This window comes from Apteryx rowi, unplaced genomic scaffold (assembly GCF_003343035.1).
Source record: "Apteryx rowi isolate R43461 unplaced genomic scaffold, aptRow1 scaffold_79, whole genome shotgun sequence".
NCBI lineage: Eukaryota > Metazoa > Chordata > Aves > Apterygiformes > Apterygidae > Apteryx > Apteryx rowi.
The window spans coordinates 1,299,894-1,320,616 of NW_020451082.1; the positions used below are offsets into that span (position 1 = coordinate 1,299,894).

Genomic DNA, 20,723 nt, shown 5'->3' on the forward strand with positions numbered 1-20,723 from the left:
CTGCATGTTCATAATTTTTAAGCATTTTACTTTCCTTCCATCCACACTTGTTTGAAGTTGCCCAACAACTGATATACTTTATATGAAGATCCCTATAATGCACAGGAACCAAACACTGGAAAAGAATGAAATGCTCATTTCTTGTAAACACAGTTACACCTCATGCTGATGCATGATCTTATCATCTCAGTGATAAGGGAGGGAGCAGCAAGAGAAGACCATGGATTTTTGAATTTCTGTATTTTAAAAGACAACCTTAATGCACGTGCATTTAAATGCCTTAGAAAATTACTACATCTGACAGAGGAAGAATGTCCTTTGCTGAATATTGTTTGCTCCCTGAATTAGCTTCTAATTTCATCTAACAAATTTATGTTGCAATGATAAGTAGGTCTTTAAGAGAAAACAAAATATGATAAAAGCTAGAAAATGTAACGTGTGTGAAAGATTTTTTTTATTTGAATAAATAAATACTCATTTGAAATTACAGAACCTCAGTATTTAAAAATCAAGTCTTGTAGCTATCATTCAATGCTATGGAACAAAGTAATTTGTTATTACCTTATTTCTGGCAACAAGTTTCATTCTCATACATTATTTATTTGGTGTTTTCTAAGGTATAAGACGGTTTCACACCTTTCTAAGTGCCTCTCAGATGCAAGTTCATGGAAGTGCTAATAAATGCTATTTTTAATCTGTCACAACTGCTCTGCCATCAAAATAACCAAACAAACTTTCTCTGTCCTTGAAATATGAACATTTTACTTTTTAGCATGTAAAATTTGGAAAGTCTCTTGTTTTACAAGTGTATGTCTGGGTACATCTTTGATGTGCATCAATATCTCTACACGTGCTCCTAAGTTAACATAAGATTAAATTTAAAACAGGTGAGCAGTTCCAGTGAAGTCTACAGGATAACTTATATGCTTAAACATAAAAATAATGCTTCAGGGTTTCACTGGATCAGCACCACATTGATTATTTGGATATCTCAGTCAAAAAGCATCCTTATGGAAAAATTTGACTACACTGTGCTTTCTAAACTAAAACAATCTCCTGTGATGTTGTGTTGCTTAATGTAGGTCCTCTGAACTACAGAATCAAAAACTGGAGAAATGAATACCAACTATTTTTTCTACTGAAAAGAATTAAGATATTCTTAAAACAGTATGAATAGGTAGCAATCTGCATCGCATCCTAAATGGTTGCAACATCTGTACTGTCTCTCTAACCTATGACTACTTCTCAGGGGAAAATTAAGAGTGTTGCAGTATGACAAAGCCTTTTCTTCATATCCTAATACTCTTTTCGGAACAAAAAGTACTAAAACTGTTTAGAGTCAGTACAATACATGTAATATACTCTATAGCTAGACCTCTGAAGTGTGCTTCAAAAAGAATATTTCCTCTTAAAAAGGTACACTCTGTACATAAACATATGGCCCAGAAAACCTGTTTCAGATTTCCTTTCCTAAACCTTATTTCATACATAATCCTTTGATATTTTCAGATGTGTTAATAACTTAATAAAATAAAAATACTCTGCTATCATATAAGTAACACTAAAGATAGGATAGCAATAATAATAATAATATTGGAAAAAATTGTCATCTATCTAGATTAAAAGAAAAAGTACTAGCATGAACACAAACTAAAAAGCTGCAATTAAAGTTTTATAACAGTGAGGTGAGATGACAAATATTCAGTGTTGGCTATTTCCTATTATTTCAGGATTGTCCTATGTTGCATTTATTTCTCTCATTTTTCTACATCTGATATTTACAAGAACTAACACATTCAAAAGCAGCAGAATTTAAGGCCCTCTGAACTCCTCTATTACAGGATACACTATTTCTCAATAAATTGTGKTTTTTTGGTGGCTTTTGTTTTTAAAGCAACAGAAAACAATCAGAACAGATACAAACTAATACCTTGGCTCTACTAGCAAGAGATTAAAATTTAGCACCTTGAACTGCACTAATTCCAGAATTGCATTTCACTGGAAATAAACAATAATCACTGAAAGACAGTTGAACAAAATCCAACTGAACAAACAAAAATCTTATTGAAAGACAGAAACTGGTAATGCTCTCATAACTGATTAAAATCTTCATAGCCACCTTCAGAATTGTAAGCTGGAGAAATCCAGTATTTAAGGTAGTCACACAGCATCCTTCAATCGATTAGGTCACATTAAACACAAAATACACAAAAACAGCTGGAAGCATATCATTTTACTGCTGGGAGATATTTCCCATACCATTTCGAATACTCAGAGAGGGGAAAGTTTGGGGTTGGGTTTTCTTTTCTTTTTTCTTCAGTGTTGGATTTATACTGTAATTGATATAAAAATCTTTTAAAATGTCAAAAGAAGATGCAGTGCTCTAACTTCCTGGCGGCACTTAGGTAAGCCTAAATAAAGATGTTATACTTCARTTCCTGTGATTAGAGATAGATCACTGGCTTTGGAAAACAGTTTGCATACTGATCATGGGATTGAGATGAGTATCAACTAGAGCAATCCCTACTTTGAATTGTTCCAAAAGTAAAGACGCAAGTTTGGAGTTTAGTGGAGATGTGAAAAAAGGCTGCTAAAAATATTCAGAAAACCCTAGCTTCTGCTGTTCTGTTCTCTTCTTCCTTTAATGCTTATTTGATAGAACAGAAGTACTGAAAACATACATACCTCATCTGTAAAAGCATCTTAAACATCACAGTTAATACAGTGGATTAGAGTGAATATCTTAAGACAAAGTTTGGCTTTTGGGTTTATGTGAAATGTAAAAAATGTACAAGAAAAACTGGCAAAAAGCCATTCAAGCTTTTAAGAGTAAATATCCATCAAAGCAGTCCAAGCTATAAAATGTTTAATAGTTATAAAGTCTACAGTCATCTTCCGCACGTAGATGATGTTACCAGCAGTTGAAAGAAAGCAATCTTGGGAAGAATATTAGAAATGTGGTTAAAAAAACATAAAAATAAAACCTGGAAGATCTTCTCTAGGTAATATTCCCAAAGTACAATACATTGATGTTATAAATTACAATACAAAATAAACATGGAACAACATGAAAAACTATCAAATCTTCTTTTTTCCTTTTTCTCTCTTTTTTTTTCTTTTTCTGGTTACCAAACAAAAAGTGCACACATAAACTTAAAATAACCAAAAAATTAAACCTCAGAATTAGCAAAGGTTTATTTTTAGTTACACTTGAATATGACACCAAGCATCGTAGGTATTATTCAAATTATTCATCAGCTACAGCACTATAAAATCATATTGGATTGTAAAGTCTTTAACAACATAAAAAAGCCACAGAAGGCTTGTTTTCACATGTCAAATTTAGTATTCCTCTATTCTCAAATCCTGAAGAATGAGGTGTTGTACAAGAACATTAAAACACATCCAATATAGTATTTCCAATATAAATATATACTTGGATTCAAAAGATATTTACAAATCGTCATATTTTCCTTGCACTTGTATTGCCACTTTTGGCTTCCACAATGGTCAAATTATCATCAGTCCCTTCATTCAGGCAGCTAGAAATTTGCTCATTTTTGAAACAGTAACTCTGTTTTTATATATGTCCTTATAAAACTAGCTAAACCACATCTGCAGCTTTCAAACGCATTAACTCTATTTAACTTCAATACTGTGTATTTCAGCCTCAAATTATGCCTTTCTTTACTGTACCTATGCTCTGTTTTGGAACAGTGCCTAACAATGACCTATCAAATCCTGAGCAGCTCTTAAATAGGATTTTTTTTTAAAATGTCACGTTTTGCCAGATGGGTTAGTACTGACCAGAGTGAATCATCACCATTTACTCTGATATTCACTGCCACCTGACATTTACTACACTCCCAGAATGCAAATTGAGGTACTCACCAGTGGACCCAAAGCACAACCTTTTGCAGTACATGCCTGAACTCTGAAGGAATGCAGACTCCAAGCAGCAAGTCCATAAGCATAATAACTTAGCTGTGAGGAATTTTGCATCAGAACACCATTCATATACAATCCATAGCTAGTAATAATACCTATAAAACAATGTGAGAGTATTGACTTAATATGTGTACAATCACAGAGTTAAGAAGAAAATCTTTCATGCTACAGACATTAGGGTAATATTATTCAGTACTTCAAGCAGTTTAAAGTTAAGCAGTTAACTATTTAACAGCGTTATGCACACAACACTTAGACAAAACACACCCTCCCATCTTAAAGTGTGGAAATCCTGGCAAGTGGACAGCATCTTTTAAAAATTATTACATTATTCCAAAGATAATACATTAATTAACTTGCTTCTGAATAGCAGCTAACATCACCTTGGAACCTGGGAAGTAGAGGCAAATCTGTTTCAGAGCCTACTCTACATGGAATGAAAAGAAGAACAGGAAGATACACAGAACTATCTTATATCTTAACAGCTTTAGACCAAGAAAGTGATCTATGTTATAAATGAAATGCTGAAGGACAACTCAGGCCAATGCTGTGATACCTACAATAAATCAGTAACAATTTTTTTTGTCTTGCCAAACACCTTATTGATACCCATTTTGGTTGATAATTATCTCAGATTGCCTGCTTTTTACCACCAAATAAACAAGATATGTTATTATTTTTTTCTGGAAAACAGTTTTACCCACTTTTCTAAACAAAACCACAAAATAATACTGATTACTCTGTTTTCTCCCAAGTACCCAGTAGAAAAAGTCCTGAAGTAAACTGCATCTTACCTATTCAATCTGAAGAAGTAAAAAGTATTTGCAAACTCAAAGAAAACTTCAGCAAAATTTCTAGTGGAGAGAGTGATTTGCCAGTTTAATTGGCTAATATTAACTCAAAAATTGCAGGTGTTTGCTTATCTTATTTATAAGGAAATCTAAATCTCCACCCTTCCGGAGGCACATAATAGGACAGCCTGAATCCTGTAGAATTCAGTTTACAAACTGATAAAGTATACATATACAGTGTTTTGACTTTCATGAACTAAAGACGACTGAACCTTACAGATTTGCTTGGACTTTGGAAGTTGAACTTGCAAAAGAGACTTTTTTCTCAAGGACATTCCTTTATCTTTCTCACTCCTGAATATTCTCCCCCCTTTTTTTTTTTTTCACCAAAAGCTATTGAAATGTGAAATCTTAAGGTCAACAAATGCAAAGCTACTGAAGGATTCACCAGAAGAACTGAAGTCAGTTCAGAAGATGCCTTCTAATTCTTCCCACTATCTAGACAGTTCAATCCCAGTTTCAGAGAGCATTCATAGGCTGAAGTACTTACCCAGAAAAAACATCAAAGTACGAATCTACTGAGAATCAATATTTTACGAAGCTGTAATTGTCATGACTCCCTCCAAAACTGGGAACACCCTATTGCTCAGCTATGGCAAGCAAAGAAGGGAAATTTTTATTCCATTTGATCAGAACATGTTATGGTGAAGGTTTAAGTCATTGTTAGGTTTCACGTGGCCACTTCTGGTTCCATATGTAATTGCAGTGATCACCACATCTGTAAGGAGATTTGTTTCCCCGAAAGAACTAAAATATATAACTAAAGCACTTTTTTTTTTGATAAACAAAGACTAGAAATTAAGGTGACCTTCACACTGTTCCAGAACACAAGCCACAGAAGTTTAACCATTTTATTTATTACAATAATATATTTTAGAAGAATTATCACATTTTGATAGGAAGCTATATGGCAATATACAGTTTCATATAAGATACTACTGATGATTGAGCTGTACAAGGGCTCTCTGGCAGTTAATTGCATATTTAGAATTTTGTGAAACTCAGCACTGTAGCTGACTCTCAATTTTGTTTGAAGTTCTTCTAGCATCCATTTACATGGATTCAAACACGCTGAATTCTGCATGTAAAATAAAAACTCTGCTGGCATCACTGATGGGTACCGATTTCTGCTCAGGTTTATTCAATCACAAAATCTATGTGATGAGTTTTAGGGTGTTAGTCAGCATCTTTGCTATAAAAAACTAGCACAAAAACACTTAAACCTGTAAACAAGAGGTGTCATTAGACACAGGACCTATATTTACCACTGAATTTGCCCTTTTAAATTATGATGATTTTTGCAATAATTCTTACTCAAACCATAAAACACAGGAAATAATACGGAACATTACTAATTAACATTATTAATCAAGAATATGTATCTTTTTTAGGTAACAATAATGCATTTTTATTTATTTTTATTTTGCAAAAGAATGAGACTATTTTGGATTGCTGAAATCCAGTTGAGGGTGGTCAAAGAAAAATCGGAAACGTTCATGGTATAACTTCCCAAAGAGCTCAGTGTCTGCAGCTCTGACTGATTTCATCTAGACGAGGAGGCTTCCCAGTAGCTTTGGAAAGGCAGTCTTACAGCGACTGTGCAAGTTCTTCTGGACTATTTCACAGTTCTGCAACTGAAATATTCCAGAATTGCTTTTCGCTCCATTCTGATAGTCTGGACATGACAGACCTCAAGGCACATACACGATATGCTTGAGGCTTCAATTAAAAACAAAATAAATAAATAAAGACTGATAAGGGCATCCTTAAATGTGAACACTGGCATTAAAGATGTGTTTTACAGGAAAAAAATGAAATATTTTAAGTACTTATACCAGTAGCACTAACCCTTTAAAGTAATGGACAAATAATTATTAACTCTTTTGATATTTATGGTAACAGCATTAATCCTAATGTACTCATTTTTATATTAACGTAGGTGTCGTATTCACCTCTATGGGATCCCCACTGTAAGTCAGTATTAATTAACTGGACATTATTTTAAAGTGTTCTTGCAATAACAGCATTATGCAACATCTACACTACAAGAAGCAGCTTGCTGGTCGATATTGCAAGCTTTTCTTATCCCTCCAATACAGTCAGAGAACAAACATCTTTAATAAGCTGATGCATTATCTCTTGATTTACTTCTGCCTTATATGTTTCTCATTGAGAAAATTACAGAATGAAAAGAAAGGAGGGCTTTTTAGAACAAAAAAGACATGGGCTAGTAGTCTGACTCTGAGATGTGAAGTTCTTACTCTAAATTAGGCAATACTTCTTTTTGGCCTGGGATAAATAACTTAACCTCTCTATTTTGCCAAATATCTTTCTGAAACTGGAATAATAGTGTAATTGCTTGCCTACCTCAGAAGGGTATTGTGAAAATCGGTTAGTGTATGTCTCTAACACACACTGAAAAAAGGTTCAAAGCCTGCCCAAAGTTTATGCACTTCTCAAGACTAGCTAGATATTTTTGAAAAGCTCACCACCCATGAAATATTAAAGTGTACTGTACATTTTTGTGATTATAAGGCTTCAGAAGTGGCACATAGTGGCCATGAAAAGATGCAATTTCTTCTTAATTATTAAGTCTAACTAGCTAGGATTAAATCTTGGTTTCACTGAAGTCAAAATCAGTATCGATTATAGTATGATTACATTTTACTCTTTAAAATAAAACAATGCAAATTAGGCTTAAATTCTGAAGAAAAGTATAGGGTCACTAGGAATTCCCTGCACATGTATCTACAAGCTCTATTCCCTTTTTCTTCCTCCTCCCCTCTCCGCAGGAAGGGCCATATAATATCTGAATGAAACTCCAGACTTTGAAGATGAAAAGAAGTACTGAATCTAAAGTGCTACAAGCTATTATTCTTAAGGTACAATCTAGAGGTCAAATCTTGAGCAAAAAATACATTTATCTACATGAATAGCTTCACTGATTACAAAAACAAGTAGTCTCTCTCACAAGCATAAGGATTTGCAGAAACAAGTGCTAGATTAGTTCTCTGAATAGTTTCATAAATTCGTTTTTACTATATCTTTTATTTCCTATATGAATTCCATATGGCCTTGGAAGATACAGTACAGATCAAGACTTGTTTTTAATGTATGATTTGTATACAAGTAAAGTGAAGTTTTTGAGAAGCGATCATCTAAGGAAAAATTTCAAGGGGGAAGAGAAATAAAGATGCTTTTATATGAAAGGATTTTTAAAAAGCACACCTCAAAATATACGGCAAGGGTATGATCTGAAGAATATATGGATTCGTTGTTGAGGCCACAAGAATAGGCAAGGCTCAAAACAGAGTATCTGATGCCTCATGTCATCTCACAGAGCCTCTCTAAATCTCACCCTGAACTAAATGGTCCATATTGCTTATATTATACTATCTATATATGTGACATATAAGTGATAGAAATAGAGGGAGGTCTACTGTAAAGCAACATATCTCAGGCCATGTCTCATCAATTACTTTATTGTTGGTTTGAAAATGAGACAAAAGAAAATGTGAATTATACAACAAATATATTCAGTATATTATCTTCCAAATATCTTTTTTCTGTACCTCATATATAGGTGACGATACTGAAGGTACTTCAAGACAAAGAATTAGGTATAAATTTTCCATTTGCTATGAGATAACAATTTTTCACTAAATAGTGTAAACTGACTGCAAATACACCAAAGATGGAGTCCAGAAACTCATATCCATGATCAGATAACATAACTCTGACTGCTAAATGTTGCCTTATCCCGGCAAGTCTCGAATCTTGCCTTTCTTTTTATTTTTCATTGTGCCATCTTTGTGAATAAGCCAAGTAGCCCGTAATCCTATTTGCCACCTGTGGCCTCAAGGGTAGCATATTAATCCCTCTTTAGCTTTGTCAACTTGTAGGCAGCTGGTCTCCATATACATCAAGAGAGTATAACAAAGTCCATGCTGTGCAAGTACCAGTCAGCTTACACACCTACTCCACATCAGCAACAGCTAATCAGCTTCATCAGCCCACAGAACTAAACAGCTTCTTCTGTAATATCTTGCCAGAAAAAGGGAGAGAGGGAGAGGAAGGAAAGGCCCCAGAGATCTACTAAGGAGATGTCAATTAACGATATGCAAATCTTGTCAATTCTTAGGTTTCCACCTGAAACTGAGCCAAGCTCAGTAGTTTCAGAAGGCACTACTTAAGCCTAGCAGGCTGAAACACACGCAGTTTGAACCGATTAAGCTGAAAGTGAGAAACAGTTTCTATGCTTTTGCAAAAAAAAAAAAATATTACATCCTTAGCCCATAAACATGAACAGACAACAGTAAAGATGGTGAAGCAGGAAAACTGAAGATACATTTTTTTCTGCTGATCCTTTTCCGCTTTTGAAAATATCTCCATAATATTTCTGTATTGTTACATTTTCTCAACTACGATATTTTTCAGCCTCTTTCTTACACAGTTTTAAAATACTAACATAGAGAGTGATTATGAATGATGTGGTCACTAGGCAGTCTAAAAGACATGCTGAAAATGAATAAAAGAAAGTCTCTGAACAATGCAATTTTTCCTGATAAAGCAGTTGGTCAGTGAAAAATTTTAGAAGGTGTTTCTTTTGTTTTAATTATTTTTCTGAAATAAGGAAGAGGATGCAAATCGGAAATTGGAAAGAAAGAAATAGGAGAACAGTATGACGTGTTATTATTTATATACTCTTTCTGAAACTCCCAAAAAGGAAAGGGAGAAGAAAGAAGGAAAACGAGAGAAAATTAACACATCCCTTCGTGACCATTGTGCAAGCGTGAGCACACGACAGTGAGAAAGCAAAGGCCCTGACCCTCCTACGTGCCCTTCTGACTCCAAATGCTCATATGATAGCAATTCTTCCACTCTTAACCACTCAGTAAAAGCTCACAGATAAAAATGGAAGCAGCCTTTCCCTGTGAGGCAGAACAACAGCAACTGTCTTCGCTGAATCCCTTCTACCAATTCTGAACCTAATGAAACTCCTCTAACAGCAACACACATAGCATCCACACATCACCAGAGAATAATGGCAGTTCCAGGGGAAAGCACTCCATAGGCATCAGAGTGGAAAAGCAGTGAAAATGCTTCAGAATATTTTTCAAAAGGGAGAAACGCACACAGGTGGCCTACAAACAACTTTGTTCTGGGTTACAGAGGAGTAAGCTATATGGCAGACTTGGTAAGACAGTTACCTAAACACATTGGTCAAAACCCCAATATACAGGTAAATAGTGCTGTCATCTAGGCTGATAAAACCTCCATGTTCCTTGGATGAGGGAACAAGGGACAGAAGAATATCATTTATTTTACAGAACTTCCCTGATTCTTATCACATCTGTTGCTAGTCCAAAGTCTGGATTCACAGCTTTCCTAACAACCTGTTTATTGTGCTCCTGGTTTAAAAGGAGAGCTAAACTGTATACAATAAATACGGTATTAATAACAAGCTACAAAGTGTAAATTTAGTCATGTGTTCCCACCTTCTGGCTGTTTTAAAGTATTCATCTATCAATCTATAGTCCTTATCCTGCTTCACTGAGATATAAATTCACACACATGTGTATGTGTGTGTATGTATATTTTGGTTAGTTAAAAATCCCTCTAAACCATTTGTCTTTTTCACAGCGCAAAGATAACAGGATCAGGTCCTGACAAGAATGATTACACGTAAAAAACATCTATTTCATCGAAAATGTTTCAGACCTTAGTCACTAAGTCACATAGGTGACTTTCTTTCTTTCTTTCTTTCTTTCTTTTCATTTATCTCTCCCTGTGCCTTTGCCACATACACAGATGGCATTTTAGTAACAGGGTTAGAGGGTTTCTTAGGGGCTAGAAGGCAAAAAAAAAAAAAAAAAAAAAAACACAAAAACCCCATAAATTATCAAATAGAGTATTTAACAGCAGATGACATACTCTTATGTCCTTCTACAAGTAGGGCATACAGAATATTATAAATACATAACCTTAAAATCCTTAATTTTTTAAAAATCATTTAAAACCCCTAGAAGTTAAGTTATACGGGTAGTAGGCATTCTTCCAAAGTTGAAAGAAGGGGCAAACTTGCAGGAACAAAGCAAAAAATGAAATTCAGGTAAAAACAACGTGAAAATTGATATATATCAATATGATACTACAATGATGAAAAACATTTCTGTTGCTTAAATGCATTGATTGATGCAATTTAAACTGTTATATGCATGGTAATAAAATTGAGGTGAAATCCAAGGTCACATGATACTGTGCAATACCACTGGAAATGTTCGATTGCTCTAAAAGTTTTAGACACGATTATTTCACAGTGAAAAACATTTCTAAACAAAATAAAAGATATTATTTAACTTCCACAGCAATGCAACTGTATAACTTCAAGATGATTGTGCAGAACAGAAATCTAATGATTATCATGTATCTATTAATGTAAAAGAAATGAATGTTTTGTTGGCGGGCATGATGAACATTGTAGACCGATATCCTTTCAAGAATGCCTATTTCCTCAGCTCAGCTGTCCTGAAAACATTAAACAATGAGCTGCAGTACACAAGAACTATCAAAAGGGAGCACTTTTGAGCCACTGAAACTGTACATTAAGCTGAAAACCACAATCTCCTAGCTACAGACGATGATACTATCTCAGGTATTTTATGTGCTAAAATGATCATTAAAAATTAAGCACCACATATAAGCTGCCATTTAGAATATTAATTTACCTTTACTAATCATCTTTTTAACTTGAGGCTAAAAGAGTTCACTTACCATTCGGATACTCAGGCTTAGCCCATGAGATGTTAAAGGAGTCAGATGAATATGACTGGGCTTTTGGAGCAGGAACACCTTCTGGTGTACTCTCATCAGTTATAGCTGTGCTAGCTTCACTGACTGAACACCCACCTCCGGTGCAAGCCTTAAAATATGAAGCACAGCAAATAAACATATTCCAATGTAATACCAATATCATTTGATGCTAGCAATCAAATTTTGCAAAGTTTTATTTTTACATTTCTGACTTTAGTAAGCCATCTGCTTTTCATAGTAGATTCATTTTACATTAGCATAGGTTATTTATGATAAAAGGTGAAGAAACAAGAGATGTGCTACTCATTATATTTAGGTTTTAGGTATAAGATAGATAACATCTATTTTTAATAAGTGCATTTGGCACTTGACTGTGAGTAATAATCATGATTAGATTTCCATTGCTCTTGCAGAAGGAGTTAAAATTACAGTACATGCACACAATATACATCATTTACAGTGCAAAACTCTTCTGGTATTGACTAAAGAACACTCAGAAATTTCAGACACAGAATATACTGTCCAAAGTGCAATGCACTTAAAAAATGAATAGCTACAGGAAAAAAAAAAAAAAACATTCAGACATTCCTGCACTTCATCACACCACACTGACTGACAAAAAAGGGAAAAAATAACTTATAATAAATATGTAACAGATTTTTTTGCAAATACTATTGCAAGAAAAGATTCAGTACATTATTTTTACATTTTGCTTGATTATGAAACAACACAATATGCAAGAAATTGTGCATATTGCCTCTTATAATAGGTTTTCAGTGTTTTACATGTATAAACATAAAAGTTCACAGTCTACTCCTTACATATGCTAGTTTACCAGTTACTTGCACTAAGAGAAGAGACTGGACAAGAGACAGAAGTTCTTACAGAAGTTTGAAAAAATATATACACACATACATACATATATATATACACACACACACACACACACATATATATATATAAATGGAATGTATAAACTCTGCACTGGATTTAAAGATTTTTTTTGTTTTAATTGCAAGCCATAAAATAAATCAAAACCTGAATTCAACAAAGACTCAGACATACTCTTAATCATACTTATGGGATCACTGGATTTTTAGGGGTTGCCTGGGTGCTGAAATGGATAAGTAGTCCTTTCTGGAACAGCAGCATCACATAAAGAAAAAGCAACCTTGGTCTGCAGATCTCCAGGAATAAAATTCTTCTTTTGATCTAGCATATATTATTTGAAAGTATTAGCTTCTATTTCCTATTTCCCAATGCATTTCAAAATGCAGAACAGTCAACATACTTCCCACCCCACCTCCAAAACCGTATATTAAACCCTTTGGTAAGAAAAATAACTGTTCATAAATGAGTGGATATTTTATACACCAAGTTTGTTATGATTTCACTGGAAACTACACTATCAACACAACAACTGAATGATGCCTTTTGTTCTGCCTGGGCTCTCAAAGGTGAAAGAATGCACCTTAGTTTTGGAAACATCCAAAAATGTCATTTACTTTAAATGTGATAGTGTTAAAAAAAAAAAAGTCAGCTTGGATGCTCACATAACTCTTACCATTTCGATACAGAGAAATCTTAAGAACATCAGCCTCCCACCAGAGCCAGACTATTCTTTAAATGATTTAGTTTCTACCAAATTCATGAAGAAACCAAGAGCTGAAATACCTATTCCTCCTATGATCCTTACTGCCTTGCTAAGTAGTTGCACTGAACCTTCCTAAATAGTAGAGGTTTTTTTTAATTTGGTGAGTTGGTAACAGCAGCCTTGCTGTTCATTTATTTCTTGAGTTTAAGAAGGCTCAATCTTTGTATGTCAGAATCTTGCTGAAGAATGAAGTTTCTGATTTTGTAATGAATATCAGTTAAAGAAAGCTCATCTGCATTTTAACTAATGGGATTTTAGATTAGTTTATCCAAGTGGACTGGACATTGCTGGAACTCTGGTGATGCACAATGCCGTGAAATTCTGCACACCACTGAGCTATGTTGTGCCACTCTGAGCTTCCCTGAGAAACAGTTTTGAGGTAAAATTTGCAAAAATATCAAAGTGCCTGGAGAGCCAAGGGACAGATCCACACTACACAATGAAGCACAGCACAGAGATCCTCCAGCTACCACCCGAGCTGGTATATCCATACAACACAGCGGTTAGGAGATACTAGCTTAACAACTAAATCACAAAAGCCCCAAGGCCATATAAATAAGTGCACCATCCCAGCTACTAAACTCAGCCTTTTAGCCTTTCATTTGCTTGCAGATCGACCTGATTCACATCTATCCAGCTTACAGTGAGAACAAAGCAAAGACAAGTTTCTCCACACCAATCCATGCAGACATGACCTTAGACTCAGCTGACTTTGGAAAGAAGCATTAGACTTATTTATAAAAGCTGTTACACTCATTTACAAATAAAATTGCTACATATTAAATGGCAGTAATTAATTGTGAAAATTGGTAACAGCATACACAGATAACAATTTTGTTAACTTCATTTAATATACCTGTATTAACCTTGTCACACAAAAGTTAAAAATAGAAGCCTGTTAGGTGCTGAAAGCTCTGCTGTTTAGGATCACAATTATTTTTGATAAGTCAGCTTTAAATTTCCTACCTAAAATAACGTTTTTGCATTGATACAAAACAGTATCAATATTACCTGTGAAAAAAGCAAAAATAAAGCTTCTATCTTACTGAAACACTTCACTGTAACAAAAAAAAAGAAAGAGGAAAAGCAGCACTTCCGTTTCCAAGGTTCTTTTTACTTTAAAAGTTTTAATAAATTTTAGGTTAAATTATATGCGAAATAGTCTAAACRTTTTAACTTTTTTGGGGGGTTGCTTATTTGTTTTGGCTTATTTTGTTGGGTGTTTTTTTTGCATCAAGTATAATACGGCCAGCTTTAAGCTCAATTACTTTAAATCTGCACTGCTCTCAAACTAGTCTGATAAGTTGTAAATACAATGGGCCCAAATCCTTCAGAAGGCTACCTATTCTACCACCATAAAGATATTGGACGTTTCATGTACTCTCAGATTTGCCCAGTTGAAAGTCTTGAGGATGGTTAGCTCTTCTAGCCTACTTATCACAGACCATTACATTTTATTCAGTCAGCCATCACCAAATGACCTTTCTCTCACTTTCTGTTGATCCCTGATGCAATAGAAATGTAAAAAACAAAGAAATAAGAAACAAAATATAAAGATCAAAGGTTTCTAAAAATGTTTTCAGTAACTTCTAAAAGAGCCACACGTGTTAACGAAGTAAAAACAAAATGCACAAAACCACTCTATTGTTTGAACTGTATCGCTAGGCACAAAGAGTCACCAAAAGCAGCATCCGCGTTGCTCGCCGGATCCTGGCTGTTAACGCTACCTCCCTCTCCTCTCCTCGTGCCCCAGCGTGCAGAAACGGGGCAGGAGCAGAGAACAGCAGCTGTGGCACAGTGAAGGACGGCACAGATTCTTTTGATAATACTGCTAGCTTATGAAGGCTTAAAGTGTTTGCTGAAGTACYGCCTTAGTTTTGGACATGGTGCTATTTTACATACTACACAATTTCCTATGCTGAAATGTCTAGGCACAAATGAATTAATTTCAACATGAATCTAAGCTTTAATTAGACTGAATATCCTTGCTTTTTCAAGTTCAAGTCAGATCCTTATCATTACCTGAAGGTAGTTTATTTTTTGTGGTATAATATTTAGAACATTCAAGAGCATGTTAAGAAAAAAATGAATGCATACCCAGTCTACATAAATGTAAATTTATTCATAATCAAGAGCGGAATATTTTTTCTATGGCATTTATCAAAGCAAATATCCTTATATAAGTATTGTTATAAAACGAACAGTGTGCTTAAAACAAGGAACAATCCCATGTTTTTATCCACATATTCTCAGGTTTGTTAGTGAACTGAATGTGTTCTATTTTATCACAAAATTAAACCATTGACAAAGAAATGCAATGAAAACATCAAAGTCTTTTAAAATATTTTGAATAAAAACCTGCTACTTCACACTGAACTGTTTTCCTCTCCGCTGTCTCCCTCTACACAAGGATTTTGTAAAGAAAGAGCAAATTCTCATGGTATAAAATATGAAGAATGAACATTTTCAAACACATTCAATATTTTTCTTCTCATAAGTTGGGGGTGGGAGACATTATTAAATCTTTCAGATATTTCTGGTCAATTCTCTATTAGTCCTTATCTAAATTATCCTTGAAAAAAACTGTGTTTAAATTACATACACATTTTTGAGGGCCAGTTTTGAAATAAAAACAATTACTGATGTTCACGACACCTCACCAACCTTAGTTTTCAAAAAGAAGAGGTTAAACAAAGTGGACACATGAACCATTAAGTATTTAAGCTGTTAACAAAATCAGAATCATTTTCACCATTTTACACCTCTACTACACTTCTTTAAAACTTACAGCTAGTTTTATGAGGTATTCAGTACCCGGGAAAAGCTGCTGAATAGTATAATCCAGAAAAAGTTCTGTGCTATTATAGATTACATTCCACTTTGTAAAATTCTGCTCATTGTTGGCAATATAAATTATATAGCGATCTAGGATTCCATTTACTTCTACTGGTTCTTTCCATCTGGAAATGAAAGAAAAACATGATTAAGACCAATAAAGATTCAGACAATACTGAAAAATGCAAGTCTTTGTTTAGGGGCTCTGTAGTTTTTCTTTTAAGCATTTGAAAATATATTTGTGCAACCATAAAAAGAATATCTAAGGGATATCTCTAATGCAGTATTTGCGCTGAACAGATAAATGATTACAATAACACACCAAATAGGGGCTACGAGATGGGCATATCACCAGAACATATTTCCTGCATTGAAGTTTGCGGAGGCTATGCCCATATGTAGGTTATACTGATTGCGTAAAGACAAAATGGAAATTAAGTTGGCAAGTGATAATCAGAAGGTTCACAGAACCACTAAACTAATCACTTCTATGCATTTAATCATAATAAATTTAATTTTATGTCACAAACCTTTCCCCTGATTGAACTCACTGGAATTCTTGAATAAACTGATACACTATTGTGTTGTCAGGAAAGAAGAAATCCTTACTTACTGTACATATATCGTTCTAGAGTCCAAAACAGTCAGGATCGGGGCATCTACGTGAGATGGTGGCAGCTGTGCTGTAAACAAGGTGACCTGGGAACTGTTTGTACAGCCAGCAACTGTGCACGCAGTGAGCAGAAACTGGTATGGCGTAAAAACTGCTAAATCTAGGGGGAAAAGGAAATACGAGTTTACTTTGTATATTAATTTTACCTTGCTTCTCTGTAACTTTGAGAGGGCATCGAGTTCAGAAAATCAAGAGGAAGGAGGACCTGCCACTGTCTTAAATGTCTCAGATGTGTCTAAGAGAAGCAATAAGAGAATGCTTGTTGTTTAATACCAAGTACCTGCAAATTCTGATTACTAATAGGACTACAGAGCTCATTTTGGCTTTGATGGACTTGTACAGTACGCTTACAAATTATACTAGAATGTACTGCACCTAAACAAAACACAGATAATAGCTTCCTTGGAGCTACATACTATATGAATTTGCTACAGTTTCATATCAATGCCTTTAAGATGATTAAATTAAAACAAATTAATGGAAAAATCATATAGGTTCATTAATACAGCCAGATTATATTCTTCTACAAAATGTGCTATATGTTACATGAATGTCAAGCATCAAAACATACAGTCATTCCCCTCACACAAATTTCACTATATGAGAATGAACACAAAGGAAGCTTATTGTTGCCATCACTCATTTATAAACTGGCCTCTTTTTGCCTATTGGTCCTCAGCTGCATGAACATTGAACATTTGTAATATATATTTTAGTAAAAAAAAAAAAAAAAATTGAATATTTCAGCAACACCACTGTTAAATGGTTATTTGTTATGAAGTTATCTTGAGTTCCCATTACTGCAGAACTTCACCTACTCTTTAGGATCACTGTACTAATTAAAGAATGTTTGTCAGGCAAGTTCTAGTAGGAGAGTAATTCAGACAAAATTTTCTAATCTTTTGCTCTTTTTATTACAAAAATAATTGCAGATTTTAACCAGCAAATCCTTTAAGAAGGAATTTACAATTGAGGTTTTGTCAACAGTGTAAGATATGCAAGTAAAATGTGTATGTTATATAAAGACGTTTTTAGTATGCTGGAAAAGTTCTGGATTTTTGAAAGACATAACAAATCCTGGTATTCGCGGAGCCAAATAATATCAAACTATCAGTTTGTATAAAAATGCTTCTGAGCACAAACTCAGAAATTGCAAGTGGATGACAAAGACCTTGCTAAACGGTTCATCTTCTTTCTCATCAGTTTTATCCTCATAAAATGTCCCTGGCCCTAGCTGCAATGGAATTACTTCTGATTTACTCCACTCAGTGCAAGGAGAGATTGAAGTCTTGCATTTTTACTGAAAACTCATTATCATTCAGTGGTATCACTCCTATGAAGCATGCGGCAAAGTGCGAGTTAAAAAAAAAAAGTCATAACTAAAAAAATCATCAAGTAAACGCCTGTGACACGCTGACATGTTTAATCAACATAATGGGGCTGATTCTACCAGGGTTAAGCAGTGCTTATGTGGGTGAGAGGGGGAAAGCACACTCCAGAGCAGGTGCTCAAGCTGGCTCAGCAAGCAGAGAAAGTAAACTCCACACACGGCACCGACTGTATTGCCCTCATTAGCGCATGCCTTCCTAGATCCCTTGCTCCTTGCGGCTGCCAGCGAGGAGGCCACAATAAATACAGACTGCAATGGAAATATGCAAGATAAGTCTCAGAAACTCCACATTCTGGAGGGCAAATGAGTGATCACAAGGAATTTATTTTTAACAATCCCCAAATGAACAACCAAAAGTAGTACGCGGCACCTATTTAATTCACATGCTTGTAAATGATGGATACACATTCTTGCCTCTCTAAGTTGAAACTGTCTTGTGGCTTTTTCCTCAGCAAACAGGGGAACAAAGAGAAAAACAAAAGTATGTTTCTCCTTTTCTGTTTGTTTATGATAGATCACTTTTTTCCTTGTACAGAGATTTGGCATGGGGAGGGAGGTTTTTCCTCTCCTTTAAGGAAAATTCCTTACCGGGCAACTGTTCTTTTGAAAAAGTAGCTTGGTACTGAAACCCTGATTTGATGCCAGCTCTAGCCAATGGGACTACTTGCACGAGTAAGAGTTTCTGGAAGAGCCTAGTTAAGTTTGAAGAGGGAGGAACTTTGTAAATAATTAAGAGAATGGAAGATGGAAAATGGTCTATTTACCTTCCAGAGAAAATGAAGAGAAATGAAGAGAAAATTCATTACTATGTGTATCTCAGTGCCTGGAATGGGAAAAGCATAAAGGCAAGACAGGGAGGAGAAACAGGTAAAGTCTAAAGGAACAGGAATAATTAGGGATGAAAACACAGGACGCAGGAAGAGCAAGATCCTGCAGGATCCACTGTAAAGGATACTGGGAGGAGAGGGGAGGGGAGGTTTAAAAAAAGAAAGAGAGAGAAAAGTGAGAGAGGGTAAGGGGGGGTGGGGGGGGTGAGAGAGAGGGGGGTTGAGAGGGAGGGGGAGAGAGCGGGAGGAGGGAGGGGGGGAGAGAGAGGGAGGGGGAGAGGGGGGAGAGAGAGGGAGGGAGATTTGAAGAATAAATTATGGAAAAAGTAGCAATGTCACCAGGATAAAAGTAGATCTTTACTCCTCAGTTTTATTTAATAATGCCAAAGTCCTCTGAGTAGTAACAGAAAGTTTTAACAGAATCTGAGAGATTTTGCTGGGGTAAAGGATAAAAAGAAAAACAAAGTTGTTGTGGGTAGGAGAAGAAAATACAGAAGTGAGAGAATTAGGAATGTGCTTTTCAGTCAATGAACATCTTTCCATAGATTTCACCAAGCTCTGGATGAGCCTGCGAATAAAGTGTAAGCAGCGTTTCTAAACCTCAGAACTAGGGACCAACAAACTGAACAAAAAAATCATAACTGATGCAATTATTTGTCATAATCCGATTTGGCAGACATTTCCCTATATATAATTCAAAGTGTTTCATAATGGATCAACGGATTCAAACAACTGCAGATACAAGCAGAAATCTGAATGAGGAGGGAGGAAGTTCCTAAACTACAAAGCCACTGTTTGTCAAGGTCCTCCAGCAACAACACCTTGTTTTCCATTTGCTTGATTGCATGATTTGCATAAGATCAAATGTAGGCAATTGCGGACATGAAAAACAGATCACTTTCAGACGCATTAGAAATGGATCCACAAGCATTATCCAGAAATGCATTACAAGAAAATGCATCCCAGTGCATGGAAACCTCAGTGATTAATGTCAAAAAATCTATAATTTAAAATACAGGCCATGAATTATATGTTATTTTACAATTGATTTCATGCTGTTGCTGGAAGAATTTCATTGATCTCAATTTACAAAATGAACCCAATAAACAGAGAATGATTTTATTTTTAACTCACAATAAAACCTGAAGAAACTTTATTATACATTAGAAAATTAAAAAAATAAGTTATTTTGCTCCATCAGGTTATATTCCCATCCATTCTACAATTCCAGTCTCCTACTTTACTTTAAAATAACATCAAATGCTTTGTTTGGAATTTTCCAATAACTACTCTCTTAAATCACTTATTTCCTACTAAAACAAAGCTAAACTTAAAAGTTACAGATGCTTACTGAGAAAAAGCCAAATTTGGGATTCAATCTTGTACTCATTTCTGGACTTCAAAGGGTAAAGAACACCAAAGGGCAAAAAGGGAACAGACTTTTGGGGGGATACAGGATTCCCTCAAACCATTCTTTTTCTTATTAAGGTAGCAGGAAGGCAGGAAAATGCGTTCTCCCCTCCCTGCTCCCCAACAATCCACCTATCCAGTTAAGACCATTACTCACTTTTTTCAGAAAAAAAGCAGGGGTCGGGGAAAGAAGGGGTCAACCTGCCTTTTCATCTCCTTGACCTCAGAGGCAATACAAACAAACTATATTCTCTTCTAGCTCACACATCAGCAAGAGAATTTCTAACTACGCTGGTTACCATTAAAATTGACATTTGCATAC

General features: G+C 35.0%; 1 protein-coding gene across 1 annotated transcript in view; it reads right to left on the reverse strand.

The window, feature by feature from the left end:
• The window catches only part of USH2A (usherin), a 408,708-nt gene that overhangs the window by 190,803 nt on the left and 197,182 nt on the right, over positions 1-20,723 (reverse strand). The window contains exons 32-35 of the mRNA XM_026088840.1: positions 16,715-16,874; positions 16,055-16,226; positions 11,574-11,721; positions 3,892-4,043 (exon numbers count right to left, since the gene is read on the reverse strand). Of these exons, the coding sequence (XP_025944625.1) occupies positions 3,892-4,043; positions 11,574-11,721; positions 16,055-16,226; positions 16,715-16,874 (632 nt within the window). The remainder of the gene's footprint in view (positions 1-3,891; positions 4,044-11,573; positions 11,722-16,054; positions 16,227-16,714; positions 16,875-20,723) is intronic.